The sequence below is a fragment of the Barbatula barbatula genome (assembly GCF_947034865.1).
Source record: "Barbatula barbatula genome assembly, chromosome: 6".
In the NCBI taxonomy this organism is placed as follows: Eukaryota; Metazoa; Chordata; class Actinopteri; order Cypriniformes; family Nemacheilidae; genus Barbatula; species Barbatula barbatula.
Window position 1 is genome coordinate 13,659,145 of NC_136765.1, and position 15,517 is coordinate 13,674,661.

General features: G+C 40.2%; 1 protein-coding gene across 2 annotated transcripts in view; it reads right to left on the minus strand.

Moving 5' to 3' along the window:
- Positions 1–9,921: 9,921 nt before the first annotated feature.
- Positions 9,922–15,517, minus strand: part of fut8a (fucosyltransferase 8a (alpha (1,6) fucosyltransferase)) — a 67,535-nt gene continuing 61,939 nt past the window's right edge. For both annotated transcript variants that reach the window (XM_079458927.1, XM_079458928.1), the window contains 4 exons: positions 14,980–15,226; positions 13,187–13,363; positions 12,181–12,331; positions 9,922–11,250 (listed from right to left, as the gene is read on the minus strand). In XM_079458927.1, the coding sequence (XP_079315053.1) occupies positions 10,918–11,250; positions 12,181–12,331; positions 13,187–13,363; positions 14,980–15,226 (908 nt within the window). In that variant the 3' untranslated portion in view covers positions 9,922–10,917. The remainder of the gene's footprint in view (positions 11,251–12,180; positions 12,332–13,186; positions 13,364–14,979; positions 15,227–15,517) is intronic.

Genomic DNA, 15,517 nt, shown 5'->3' on the forward strand with positions numbered 1-15,517 from the left:
CATCCATCACTCAGCACGGCACGGCCTCTCATCTCTGCCCTGTCTGATTCATTATTGCGCTCAGGCAACGTAATGTGAAATGGGCCCTAGAATGTTTTAAAGATTCAATTTAGGGTATCGCTCTTCATCCATTCCCAATAAATGCCATCATTATAGTGGCTTTTGCTTATCACGGAAAAGAGAGGTTGCATGGATCTTCCGCCGCCCCACGTGATTTGCCACCTGTGACCAATGTGGAGGTCTGGGTGTAATTTACAAGGTTCTTATTTGTGAATATTTTTGCTTCTCAGTGAATGAGAAAAGACATATTATACCACAGCATGTGTACTGTGCACAGTATGGACATTTTTTGTATGCATGGAATAATCTAATGACCTGGAACATTTGACGAAATGTGCATCAGAGCTCACTGCGTGGATGTATCCCACAATGCAATGCACTCAATTGAATCTTCCTTTTCCAGTGTAATGCATAAAAACTGGTAATATATTTCCCAAACATAGTTTGCAAACACAAAAAGCACAAGTGTGTGTTACATCAGAAAGACTTAGGGGCGGTGTCATGCACAAGTTTACATGTTTAGTCTTTCCTGTTGCTCAGTGGTTGCAGCATGGCGCTAGCAACGTCAAGGTCTTGGGTTCGATCCTAGGGTTTGCACATAGTCAGAAACAAATTTATAGTACAATGTAATGTACGTCGCTTTGGATAAAAGCGTCTGCAAACTTCATAAATGTAAATGTAGTCTGTATCCTACTGAAAAATAAAACAGGTAGAACAAGCCTGAGATGGTTAAGCAAGTTGGTTTTGGACACTTCGTAGCTGGTCAAGCTGGTTTAAGCTGCACAGGCTTGAACTCACCAGATAAAAACCAGCTTTGCCAAGCTGTGTTGACCAGCTAAAACCAGCAAGTTCAGCTGGTTTTAGCTGGTGGGTTTCAGCCTTACCAGCTAGACTAGTTAAAAAAGTAGACTGCTGGTGTAAAAAAATGTTTTCAGTAGGGAAGCCAAATGTATATTTACCGCACCACTGCAACCAGCGGAGACACATTTTTAACATACATCAAACTTTAAACATACAAATACGTCAACAAACTCAAAACAAACTTTTGAGTTAAACTTAAATATGTGTATGTGCATAGTGTAATACAGCATTTTTGCTCATTTTCATGGATCCATGTAAACGCATACAACAACATTGTTGTGTGTACGTCAAACTTCTTAAAACGCAAACAAAAAAACTTTCCCACTTTCTTCATCATCGCGGTTCTGCAAACAGCCCCCTAGTTTACGAGTAGGCTGTAGTACATGAACCCTGGAAGAAAAATGGCTCGATAAACGATACCTAAAATGGTAGGAGATTAGCTGGTAAAAATCAATTCAATTCAATGCAAGTTATCACCATGACAGAAATACACACACACATGGAACAGGATGGAGAAATACATCTTTATCTTCTACTTACAGTGTCTCTCTGACCATATGTTCACCCACACTACCTGTTTACTACAGCAGGAATGAGACACTTGGGACAGCTGCTGAAATGGACTGTTGGTGAATGTGTGTCCTCACACATATGTCAACTTGGAGGAATTATTCATCAAAGTGAGAGCTCCTGCTTGCTGTGTGTCAGCATTGGTTTGGTGATTGGATTCCGTCTCAACTTGGCAAAGCAGCTTACCCTGCGGAGGAGAGAAAGACACTTTGTTTGTACTTTCTCTCTATCGGCTGGGCATGTAATGGATTGCGGTGTTTGTGTCAGCTGAGTAAACAAGTCCATTTAAGCTGCTTCATCAACATTGTGTCCAGCCCAACTGACAACAGAATCGACACAGACAAAGAGACACTAAATAACAATGCATTTTAGGAAAAATTGAGCAAATGGTCATTTAGCAGACGCTTTCCATTCCGAAGCGACGTCTAGTGCGCTTATTAAAGAGACGATAAATCGGAGGATAAGTGGAAAGTACAAATCGAAAAATGGGACGAACAGAAAAAGGAAGAATGCTAGTGAAAGATAGACAGAGTCACCATTTACTCCCATTCTATGGAAAAAAAGAGCAATGTTAGCATTTTTTAAATGTCTCCTCTCGTCTTTCATGCACAGAAGTGACGCAGATTTTACATTTGTCTTCCTCCAACCCAGGCCTACATACATTCAAAAATCTAATTTATGGATGTTCATGTATGAATGTCGAAGATGTTTAACTATGCAAATATGTATTTCAAAATACTATAAAATTGTCAGCTTAATATACTGTAAGTTATGAAAATATGACATATACTTTATTCCCCTGTCTTATGGTCGAAGACAAACCTTTCTCGGCCTCTCTTTATTTCAAACCTGTATGACTTTCTTTTTTCTGCAGAACACAAAAGAAGATATTTTGAAGAATGTTGGTAAGCGAACAACTGTGATCCCCAGGTACACGAAACCAAAGCGAGTCAACGGGTACCGCTGTTGTTCGTTTTACCAACATTCTTCCAAATATCCTTGTTTGTGTCCTACAGAAGAAAGAATCAAACAGTGTGCAGGTTTTGAACCACGTGAGGGTGAATACATGATGACATTATTGTTTTGTTGGGGTGGGGGGGTGAAATCACCGACTTTATTTTTGTTCTGTTAGATCGGAAGTGTTGTACCAAATCTGTTTTAATCAGACGAGAGCTTGTGCTCAATCTGTAAAAAGAACCATATACATCAGCTCTGTTAATTAGACTTATAACCTCATTTTCTCTGTCCATTTGCCCGAGCACAAATGAACAGACTCAAACCAAATGATTTTATCTCGTGAAATGAAGCTTTTGTGCTTGGTGAACATCTTTGTCTAACATCGCAGTTAAATTGGGAGTCACCGAACTGCATTTCACAGCAGCGAGCCAGAGCTGGACACTTTGTACTGAAACAGAGACGTTTGAAGTGGTCAAAGCATAATTCTTTTTAATGATTTTAATTGTATCCATGAGATCCATTCATGCTTTCAGTCAAGGTTATTTGACTGAAAGCAATTCATGATCAATGGTTTTTCGCTACACTGTGTAATGTTAAGGAGGATCTAATGACAGAAATGCAATATAATATACACAACTATGTCTTCAGAGGTGTATAAAGACCTTACGTAATGAAGCGTTATGTTTTTATTACCTTAGAATGAGCTATTTCTATCCACATACACCGAGGGTCCCCATGCATGGAATTCATCATGTTGTTATGCCATGTAATGTTTTTTTGAATCTGAAAGACTGTTGTTCTCCCCCCATTGACTTCCGTTGCATGGACAAACATAAATACAGAGACATTTCTCACAATATCTTCTTTTGTGTTTGAGATTTTGTGTGCATGAGATTTGGCATGACATGAGGGTATGTAAATTATAACTTACTTTGAATTTTTGGGTGGCTATCCTCTTAACAAGCATTACCATCTAGATCAAAAGACGCTTAATCTAGAACCAAAAAAGCGAGCAATTGCTATTAAGATAAATGTCAATGTTAACAAAAAAGCTTTCTCTCTATGTTACAGATCTCGTAGATGATTCCTAGAAGATCAAGATCAATAAAAACGTGTCCCACACCCACACAGAAACCACTTTGGATCCAAAGAGTCTCCCCCGCACTGTAACAGGTTCCCTCACTGTAGTCCGCAGGGGCCTTGGCATTGCAAAGTCAGCGCATTTCATCCCATTATAGCTGTCACCACAAGGGCAGCCCACTTCTCCTTTCTCACTATTTCAAACATGGCGTCACACAGGGCTGCAGACTCTGACAGCTCTCCAGCTGCGCCTCTCGGTCAGGAGCCGTTACGTCTTCATGTTTGACATCAGAAGATCTGGGCACTGACCCAGAGAGCAACTTTAGGAGTTCCACCCAAGAGCAAGTTCCGGCATCTATAGTGGGCCAGCAGACTGTCAGAACACAAACCTCATCAACTATTCATCCGAAAGAGACGTTAGTCTCTCATCTCAGTTATCAGCAGGGAGAACGGAGAGAAGAACACGAAGTGTGTCCTTTTACACTCGAAGTGAGCAGAAATGAAACATGTCATGCCAAGATCTTGAATTGGGGGGGGAAAGAAGGACATCTCCAGTCATAAAATAGTCTGGCTTGGTTTTAAGAGGTTTTCATCCAAACACATACAGTGCAAGGTTCTTCACAACGATGCTGTAGAAGAACCAGTTTTTGGTTCCCCAAAGAATCATTTTGTCAAAGGTTCTTAAAAATAAACATTTATTTTGCACATTATTTTCAAAAGTCTTCTGTGAAAGGTAGCACCATACAGCCCAATTTCTTTAGCATCGTTTAGCACCTATATGTATCTCCATATTTTTTGTTGTTGTTGCCATAAATCATTATTATTAGCCACCCTTTATGTTTATCACTCGGTTTTGTAAATATATAACCAATAAAATTATTAAAAATGTGATTGGCAACTTAGGCTACACAGTATTCAATCATTAAAAAAGTACCGTGTTTTTTCCATTTCTTAAAAATGGTGAATTTGGACATCAAAGGTATTTATATGACCTGCTTGAAGATGCTTTTAAAAATCATATTTTTGTTCCACAGAAGAGAGCGTTAATGGTTTGGAATAACATATGGGTACAGTCCAGGAGTAATGAGTTGTACACTGTACAAACTGTATATTTGACCACTAACCCAACCCCTAAACCTAAAGATTGGCAAAAAGTATCGTTCTGTACAATATATAAGCTTTTGTGCACGTGGGGACCTAACTTTTGGTCCCCACGAGTTGGTGTGCATTCAGGTTTAGGTCCCCACTAACATATAAAAACCACACACACACACAATGTATGTCTTCAAAGCTTCTGCTTTTGTCATTCTTTAGGGCAAACCATGTGGACCAAGCCTCTCTGTTCCTCTAAATTATTCAGCCTCAAAGTCTCCTTCAGCTTAGCTAAACTTTGACTTCTGCAGAACATCACTAGTCACGCACACACTGCAAACTTCTTCATGAACTCAGAAGCACATTATCATGGCAATAGCCCCTTTTTACATACTAGATAGCATCACTGTAAGGCTCTAAGACCCTGATTAAATTTTCATGGTTTGAAGATCAATCCTTCATACCTCAGGAGACTTGAGAGCTCTCAGTCAGTCCTAGATGTTTCTCTTAAAATGTCGGAGGAAAAATACACACAACAGAAACTATTGGCTTTTTTTCACGAATACCTATAATTTACAGAAAATATACAACATACAGACATGCTGTGCATATACTGTGAATAAATAAATGGGCGATTCCATGCAGATGTCAACCTAAAGATGAAGAAAATTTCGCCCAACTGATTGGTCAGACGTGGTTTGAATATGTGACGTTTCTTTTAAAATTTTAAAACAGTTTTCAGGTCATAGTGAATCACAGTCTATATTCCTCATAAATGGACACATGAAAATTTAAATACAGTAACAATTTTATGTTCCATAGAGAGTCATCCCTTCTCCATTTGTTGGGTAATATTGCTTTTAGTTTTCATCCTTTTTTGTCACATACACAAGACTTACCTTATTCCCTCTCTTAAAATAGAAAACTAGCATTTTTAAACCTTTACAGGCTTAGTAAAATATAAACAGATGATTCAACCTTCTCTTAGCATTTATAGTTTTGACCCGTAACACTGGAATTGCCCAAATGCAATAAAGTTATATTTATTGTAATCAAAAATAGTTTTATCAAAAGATTGATGAGTAGGAAAACCTGTGTAAATGGAAAAGAAAATGCTTGATGTGTATTAGGATAACAGATATCTTCACTAGCTCATGGTAGCATCATTGAGGTCTTGCCCGCTGCGGTCACCAATGATTGAGTTCAATTGTAGCACACTAGAGAGTTCTGTAGGGATTTAACTCTGTTCAATAGCTCTTAAAGTCAACAATCTACTCTCTATTGAGCACTTCCGACCGAACAGCATCATATACCTGATGCAAGCTTTCACTGAAACACTTATCATATTTATATTCATAATATCCTTTAGTGATTTAGATTTGATTATGTGTCATGGGCCGCATGCGTTTAATATTTAATGAAGGAGGCAAAAAAACAAATGGAATTCAGTATAATACTCCTCCGTTATTTCCTTTTTATTTTCACGAGGGAATATAAACAAAGAGATGGGACATTCTCACACTGGAGGTGAGCAAACCGTGTTGTACGCCGCAATAGGATTCTTGAAAAGCGTCTGGAAAATGAAATGATAATAAAAAGCGCTCATTTAGCCGTCTAACAGCCAGCTGCCCACCGAACCATTCACACCCGCCCGCACGGGATCCCTCTTTTTAACAGACTCATTATTCAGCTATAACCAGACGACAGTCGCGGCAGCTGAACCAGAGAGAACTCTGGGAAATCAAACTTACAGGGGACTCCGCCGCTCCATCATTCTCTCACACGTGCAACCTATTCTCACTTCTCCACCAAGGACTAATCTTTCTCACAGACATTCATTACAGTACACAAACATAGACACAAGTGCGGATGACTTCAGGTTTGACCAGATGTGGCACAAAAGTCATTGTTTAAGATGAATAGAAACTTAAGGAGAGTGAAAAGAAGAGCGAATATTGACATAATGGCATTCTGTGAAAGGGAAAGTGGATTAAAATGAAGCAAAATTGTATTGCTATGCTGAATGATATATTTCAAACTTGCATGGCTTCCTTTCTTCCACAGAACACAAAAGAAGATATTTTGAAGAATATTGGTAACCGAAAAACGCCGGTACCCAGGTACTTCTGCTGTATCACAAAACCAATGCAAGTCAATGGTGCCGTCGTGGTTCAGTTTCAAACATTCTTCAAAATATCTTCTTTAGTTTTCTGGAGAAAAAGAGAGTCATACAGGTTAGGAATGACACAAGAGTGACTAGATGATAAACAGCTTTTATTTACAGATTTTCACAGTGAAGCATCATTTGCCAAAAGTGTGCCAAGAGTTTGCAGAAAATGTACCCCTCCGTCTTGCCAAAGCAATGCTGCCTTCACTACATATTTATTAAAGTGTCTAAGATTGGCAGCTTAATTACAACGGATGGCCCGTGTTCCCGGGATCGGTCAACTCTTTCACAAGCTCCTTTTCTCTCTCTCTCTCTCTCTCTCTCTCGCTTGCTCACTAACTGCCGTACAGGGTCACGGCCAGCGCTCATCATTTAATAGTGTTTGTTTATTCTTTAGTGGCGTTAATTAAAATGTCTCATTCTCAGAGGACTAAAGCAGCATTACCGGTACGATAAAACAGCTCGTGAGAGTGGGATATTGGTCAGGCAGCGATCCCAGCATGCTCTCGTGCACATGCACATGCAAGCATACACAGTCCATTAAATGACAGTCCAAATGACAGTTACTTCTTTTCAATGCAAAATCCCCTCAAAAAAGCTTTTAAAGTAAGGGATTCCATCTGCTGACTGATGTGGTTCAGCGATTTCTCATTTAAAGCGCTGACAAAGTCATTTGTCATTTCAAAGCATCCATACGACTCGCCTCCAATCGGCCGAGTGAAAATCTAAGGGGAAGTTTCTTCATTTAAAAGCTTCTGGGGTCATTGACATCCTTTAGAAGCGTCAGAGATTCTTTAAACCGCCGCATATTCAGAGTGGAGGTCAATTTAAATGGTTAGCTGGTTTAGAAAGGCTTTGTTTTTGGGCAGTCAGAGTCAAGACGTATAAGGACGCATCACTTAAAGCGTCTGTTATGTGTGGCTTCATAAAATAGGGCTGTTTTTTGAAGATGCACTACATGTATGGCAGTTATGGCAAACGTCGTGACAATTAATACGTTTGGAAGCATTTTTTGAAGTCATGTTTCAGGTTTAAAGGTGTGGTGTGCAATTCGTCATGTTGTTTCTACAGAAGCCCTAAATGCACAAAGTTAGTTTAGTCAGTTTATGTTTGTTAACCCCTAACCCGCTGTCTGCACTTGGGTCATCCGTCTCTGGTCCCGCAAACATGTCCCTGACATTCCTGTTTTTACAAAACAGTAAGTAACAGTATGAGTTACCAAAAGGGAGACAAAATGGAAATGTTTCATTGTGGCTAAACAATGCATCATAAAACGACAGCCTGATCGCACAAGAATTCATAGCTATTTTACTAGATGACTAATTCATGTGAGTTCCTATGATGCGAATCGTACCAAAAAAATCGATAATTGGAAAAAATGTATACTGAAGCCCCTCCCCTTGGCCTGACGTCACGTAAAAATCAATAAAGATTTTCTGAATTCATACGAATAAGCCACTTTCGTAAAATAGTTACGAATTCCTGTTAGATTGTGTGGAAAAGGTAACTGGTAAATGTCTACAGAGTGACTAAAGCTCACTTTTTAGTTTTCGCCATCAGGCCTGCAAAGGCTTACCTTAAGCACTCATTGACATTCAGTAACAGAGTTGAGATTGATTAAAGACAGAATAATACTGTACCCCGTTCCCTTCAAATCTCTATTCTACAGTCCCGCATCTGGAGTGGAAAAAGACAGATGGAGCGGCGAAGATGAGGGCCGGCTGTAAAAGCAAAGACGTTAACGTGTGAAGCGATAAGAGCCATGCTGCAATTTCTCGGCGTGCCGCACCGGAGACGCAACCTCTTAATCACCCGTGCTATCAGATCAGCCCAGCTGCTAACAGGCCTAAAAGCCCAGACGCTCGACGACCAGAAACACGCCGTTGCAGCCAACATGCTAACTAATGCCGATGAGATGAAGAAAGAGAGAGATAGTGATGTTGGGGTCTTTGGCAGTTAATTGAGGTTGCATGCAGACTGGGCGCTAATCGTTTTGAAAAACGTATTTGGCAGGTGATTTTTCAATTCCTACTTGGACAAAATGTTGGTCTTTATTGAAGCACTTCATCTTAGTCTCCTAAAGAACTACAGCTGCTGTTTGGAACGGTTCACAAAAATGGTAGGATCTTAGGATCGGCAGAGTGCCAAGACTTTCATTTGAACATTCATTGTATTGAAAATTCAGCTTTTTGAGGAATAAGTTCCTTAAGGGATACTCTGCCCAAGAATGAAAATTCAGTCTTCCTTTACTCACCCTCAAGTTCTAAATATTCGACATTTCTTTCTTCCGATGAACACAAAGCCACTAACATTGTTCGGACACCTTTGATTATCATTAACATTTCTCCAAATATCGTTCTTTGTGTTCATCGGAAATGTACATAGGTTTGGAACAACTTCATGACAGAATTTTCCTTTTTGGGGGGAGTATCCAGGTTTCTACAACATGAGGATGAGTAACCAATGATGTAATGCAATTCACAGTCCAGCACAGGTGAACCCAAAAGGCACCGGACAACAGATTGTGTCCTTTTGAAAGCCTCCAAAAACAACATAACATCTTGCTGGGAGTTTATTTATCTTTTTGTATATTTTCCCCTGTGCAAGTTGGCTCATTGATCAATAAAATGAATCAAAATGTCAAACACTTGTTCAAAATGTTGCGGTTTCATTAAAGAGACCCTTTGTGTTCAGAATCACCTGTGAAACGTTCACATCTTGCTTGTTTAGTCTACTGCTGGGAGCAGGACACGGTGCTGTTATTTGGACTATGAGACACAAACCTCATTAGCAAATAAGTTGTTTGATAAGACTAAACCTCTTTCCTAGGGTACACCCATGGACACGCCCCTGCCAAAGCAAGACTGATGGATGAGGGTGTTGTCCAAGTTCAATGTCACCTTTTACACAGCGCAAAGGAGTGACAAATTTCATAAGTCACTTGGATCCTTTTCCAGAGGCTTTGTACTGGGCAGACCCGCCCGGAGCGAAATGTCATTTATTCAAATTCCAGCTTCATTGATCTGAAAACATCAAGTTCCTTCAAGCATAAAACTCTTTTTTTATCAGATTAAATTTTAGAAATGTGAACACACGCACACACACAGTATTTAAAAATACATACAGAATCTTAGTTTGGCCGATCAGGTTTATTTGATCTGCTTACCAAAGACAATGCCCGCAAACATAAAACAATGAACAATTCCTTCATGGTTAGCTAAAACGTTGAATGACAACAAGTGTCACTGTTCCTATAATTACTCTTTCTCATCTCATATCATTATTAATAATATTAGTATCATTATCTTCATATTACATATCACTTTTCTTATCTTATTGTATTTTAAAACGCAACAACATAAAATGATCTCTTAAAAAACATGATGGAGGGGTGAGTGCGTGTGGATAAGACACCGTGTGGAAAGGGGGAGTGCAATGTAAATCCACGTGGAAAGGCTGGTCCGTAAGGCTCCAGAGTCAAATATCATGAAATTCCTAAACAGCATAAAAGTCAATCGTCCGCCCTGACAGGCACCGTTTTCCAAACGCACGTACAAACACATGATAAACCATACAATGAAAATTAAAAACAGCGAGAAGTCACATTTAAAAGCACAGTATGGCAGTGGAAATTAAAAGCTCATGGGTGTGGAGTATCAGTTGGCGTAGAGAAACAGGTGAAGTGCCGCTAGAGTACAGAATGCCATCATTGTGCACAAGGAGGTATAAGAGCATAGGAGGAAAAGCGAAACCAGGTCATTTCTATTTTCATGATCGGTTCAAGGGGTTGCAGAGTCGTCCAGTTGTGTTCTTAAATAAACGTATCAATTCCCTTCATTACCCGGAGATTCATTAGAAAGTACCTACAGTACAGTGCCTTCTGTTTTTTGTCAAGCTCTTCCTCTTCGTTATTTATTCCTTTTGTCATCCATGACCCTGATAGGCATTTCCGAGGGACTCAAAGTCCAAGCACCAGGGTTTAGGACGTGTCCAAAACCCTGTAATCAAGCCCTAGACTACACACACAAACGCACACATGAATACATTCATACACATTCACACACACAAAGTGCATTCCCGTCCAGGTGGTCCAGGGTTATCTCACTTCGGTACACAAGTATTTATACCGTTTACTGCTTCTTGATCAGTTTGTCCGCCTCTGGGTACGTCGGATACTTCACAGTCTCGATTTTCTCTTTGACTTTATAGGACGGGTACAAACCGGTGCGGCCCGTCTTGCGGTTGATGCCCTTGGAATACCCGTCCCAGTGGTTGCCCGCAACGCCGATCACATCTCCGGGCTCCAGCGGGATGTCGTCGCTGCTGCGCGGCTGATGGGGGTGGATGGCGATCTGGTTGTGGGCGTTCTGGCCGCCGAAGTAGTAGACGTCGTCGAGGGAGTAGAAGAAGGAAGAGGCATCCGGGTGCAGAGTTTGCATGATCTCATAGGCCACACGACACACCTGCGTGGAGAATAAAAGCAGAGATGCTCGTTCATGCGGCGCTTCAAAGCAGGACCATTAGCTTTTGTGTGGAGATGAGAGGACATGCAGGTGTACTTGACAAAGATGAATGCACTTTACAATGGTAAGTGCCCCTTATAAAAAGCTGAAGTGAAGATTAAGGAGCGTTGGAACAAAGTACCTGCACACCATTCAGAGAGAGATGCATACGGTATACTGGATGCAAAAGGTTTAATGTGATAGGCTGGTTTAATGTATGTTCAGAGAGTCAGATTGGTTTTATCGGTCTGCTGGAAAGCTGCAACAACCACTTTTGGGGACGTTAGTACGTACTTAGTAGTACGAAAATGGGAGATCATTGAGTATAACTGTATGTATTCAATCTGAAATATGTGTAATAAATCTCAAAGATTTGATTCACCGGCTCTGTAGAGTTCGATAAAAACAAATGGTGGTGTTTTTTTGTAACAGCCAGTCAGACCTTCCTGTCTTAGTCGACGGATTCAAGCCAAAATAAATCGAAAAGTGCACCAGATGTTCTGATGATGGTCAAAGCAAAGCTTTGCATGGCTATTCATTGTCAGACAACATGTCTGGAAATAAAACCAAAAGTTCAGACCGAATATAAAATTAAATTGCCATTTATCCAACTCAAAGTTAACCATAAAGAGGACATATAAAAAAAGCTGAGGATAACCAAAGATGGTTTAAAAAACGAAACAAAATTATAAAGCAAAGCCACAAAAGAACGGTTTAAAAAATGGAGGGTAATGTATCGGTCACGTCCTCACTGCACTCAGTACATGCAAGAAAACCCAGAATGATCACCGCAGTTAAACGAGTTCTGTGAAAGGACAAAATGTAATGTACTGTAGGTGACTGAGAGACCAACAGAACAAAACCGTTCACAAGAAGTGGGTCAAACTGTACCTGTGATGAAAAGGTGCACACGAGGAAGTTGGTCCTAGACAGGAAGTGGATATCCAGGATGACTCCTCGCAGAGAGTTTTCAGTGTAGCGGTTGTGTAGCCCAGCAGACCATGAAATTGAATTATCACTTATGAACTCATAGTCAGGATACCTGCATGCACACAAATAAAAACAAATGTGTTAATAGACATTTCCTACTGCAAATATTTGGCTTTGCTCCAAACCGTGAACTGCCACATACAGATACAACCATTATAAGAGCTCTCCTGATGCGAAAACTGTTTTAAACAGCAGGGAGGAAAATTATTCAATCTTAAGAAGCATCTCGCTTCGGCCAAATTCTACTTTGTCAATCCCAGAATGCATTACAGGATTTCTTAAATTGTCGGATTTCTGTAAATCGTTTTAATTTCATGTTTATGTTCAGTATTAAAAAGTAGAGATACAAAATGAAAAATAAATAAATAATTTGTTAGTGATGTGTATGTAATGAGATCACGTTAGCTTAGCAACATGCTAAAGTCCGACTCCACTACCATCAACTACTAAATGGCATAGTTCACACAAAAATGTAATTTATTTTATTTTATTTACTCCTCTTCATGTCATTCGCTACCTGTATGACTTTCTTCTGCAGAATACAAAAGAAGATATTTTCAAGAACGTAACCAAACAACACTGGACCCCATTGACTTCCATTGCATGGACACAAAACCAGCGAGAAAATCTTAAAATATCTTCTTTTGTGCTCCACAGTATAAACAGTCATATACAGGTTTTGGACCACATGAGGGTGAATAAATGATGAGATTTTTTGGGTGAAGTGTTCCTTTAAGAGTCTGTTATCTAGTAAGATGGTAACCTTGTGCTGTACAATCTTCTGTATTTAGCCACTTACAGGATTTTGTTATATCTAAATTCTATATAATCCCTTCAGAAAAGACCTTCAATGATCTGTCGAGCTACCATCATTTCTTAAAGGTTTCACACAGCCGTCCGCACTCACTTGGTCTTGGCCTCCTGCAGTAGAGAGGGGTCATCGGTGGCGAGGTAAACGCGTTTCTTATCCACGTGCATGCGCTGGGCCAGGCTCTGGTAATGGTCCTCCACGTGCGCCATGTACTCCTCTATTGGGTGGAAGGCAGCCTCCGTCCCCACCTTATCTGTCCGCCGCACATGCACCCTGGAGAGAGAGGCAACACCTGGGTCAGACCGATTGTGCGTCTGGGTGAGAAAGCCATTCAAGGTCAACAAAGAAAAGGAGAAATACAGCACGGAGGAATAACATTTCCCCCAGTTCTTTTTAACAGATGTTTAAAGGTTTTACACTTAAGTTCGGGAAATGCCAGCCATTGTGTGCCTGTGTGCGGGCAGAAGCAGGGGCGCAATAAAAAGGCGAGCGTGTGTGAGAGAGATAGATACAGGGAGATGGCTGCGAGCGCTTGGGCTCCCAGTAGACGGCAAAGTGGATGTAAGTGGAGATTGATTGTTGGAGCAGAGCTGGTTTGAGTGAAAGTGTCTCTCGCTCTTTCTCTCTATCCCCTGGTCACTCCTGTAGGACCCGCTGAGTGCTCTGTGCCCTCACATACTGCGGGAAGACCAAAGTACATGATCTCTTTACACACACACACATTCAAACCTGTCAGTGCTTTTGGTTCTTTCATTTGGGCTTCACATCATAGGTCTGCACACACACACGCACACGCGCTGCATCGAAGGAATGAAAAAGATTTTGAAAAAGCTTTTCGTTTTTTACTTTTAGACGGAAGAAAAACTCACTAAACCTGTAAGTTATAAAACAAATCGTTTTAAGCTACATTAGAAGAAATACAGCAGAGCGCTTATGTAACGTCGCATTATATATTAATGCACAAGCTGCCACACCATTATGACTGGAGGCAAAATGAACTTTAGTTTATTCAGATTTATTAACATTTCTTGAACATCGGAGGCTTTCATTCATAATGATATATTTATCATCTGCATATACTGAGCATCAAAGCCGTTAATCATACAGGTTTTATGCAAAAAAGTACTTTTGTTGGGAACTAAATGTATTTTCTAATAGACTTAAAACGCTATTTTATAATAAAAGGAAGTGAAGGGAATGCGGCGATAGGTAGGAGTCATTTCCGACATCACCACCAGCATTAATATTTATTTATATTATAATATTTAGTTTGAATAGATATTGCTTAATATGATGTGATGTTTATTGTCTTAAGCAGTGGTTCTCAAGTTGAGGCCCGGGATCCAGATGGACCACAGATTTTGTGGCATTTTATGAAATTTAGACATTTTTCATAAATGTTATGCACTCAAACATCAGAAAAATAAGACCACCAACCAAAATAATTGATGTCCCAGAATTCTATAACTGATAATGATAATCAAACTTTTAAGATTAAGATCATAAGTCTTTATTTGGGGGCCGCAGAGCGATGCACCCTACACAAAAGGGTCTCAAAAAAGTTTGAGAGCCCCTGGTCTAAAGAAACTATAACTTTATTTTGACTTTATTTATTTGTCTTTCAGGTCTCACCATTTAATAAATTGTTTTTTAAATAGAATTTAGCAATAAAAAAACTGTACTACATTATACTTCAAGTTTTCCAATGGTTGAGCAGCTGGGTGCGATATCTCCCTAATATTAAAATATCTCTGACTGACCATATTCAAGTTTAATGTTTAGGGTTAAGGGTGTGTTCAAATCTCGTATCATTCATATGCACAACAGCAAAATAAGAAATAAGACTATAATACAAGTAATGCAAGATGTGTTTAGTGCGTCAGTCTCACCCTATTATGGGATGCTTAAATCCCATCTTGGCAGTGGCCTCTTCCATTTCCTTAATCAGCCAGGCCTGAGGGCGGATCAGGTACTTGACAAACTGAGAGACCCACCACACGGGGGGATCTCCATGAAGCCTCTGCAGCCGGTCTGCCAGGTCCTCCGGGATGGCCAGGGGAAGGTAAGGGGGGCGAGGGTGGAGGCTGTCCACGATGGGCAACTCAATAACCTGAACGTCCCGATCGTTAGCCTCACCTACAGACAAAAGCACAAGATTGAGTGGAAATGATGGAGGAACAAAGTGAAGAAATGAATGTGGCACGGACTGTTATTTGGCACAACACGCTTTTCCAATATGAGATTAATTTACAATTAGCAAGTCAATAAGGCCTGACAGAGATGCACAGAACAGCGTGGGCACGGGACAGCAAAACACAGATGCAAATGCTTAGCCAGTACATCACTAGCACACGGTCCTGCTGGACATACTTAAAGTTCGTAACAAACCTCAAGATTTAAGGGGATGACACGTACTACATACGTCTG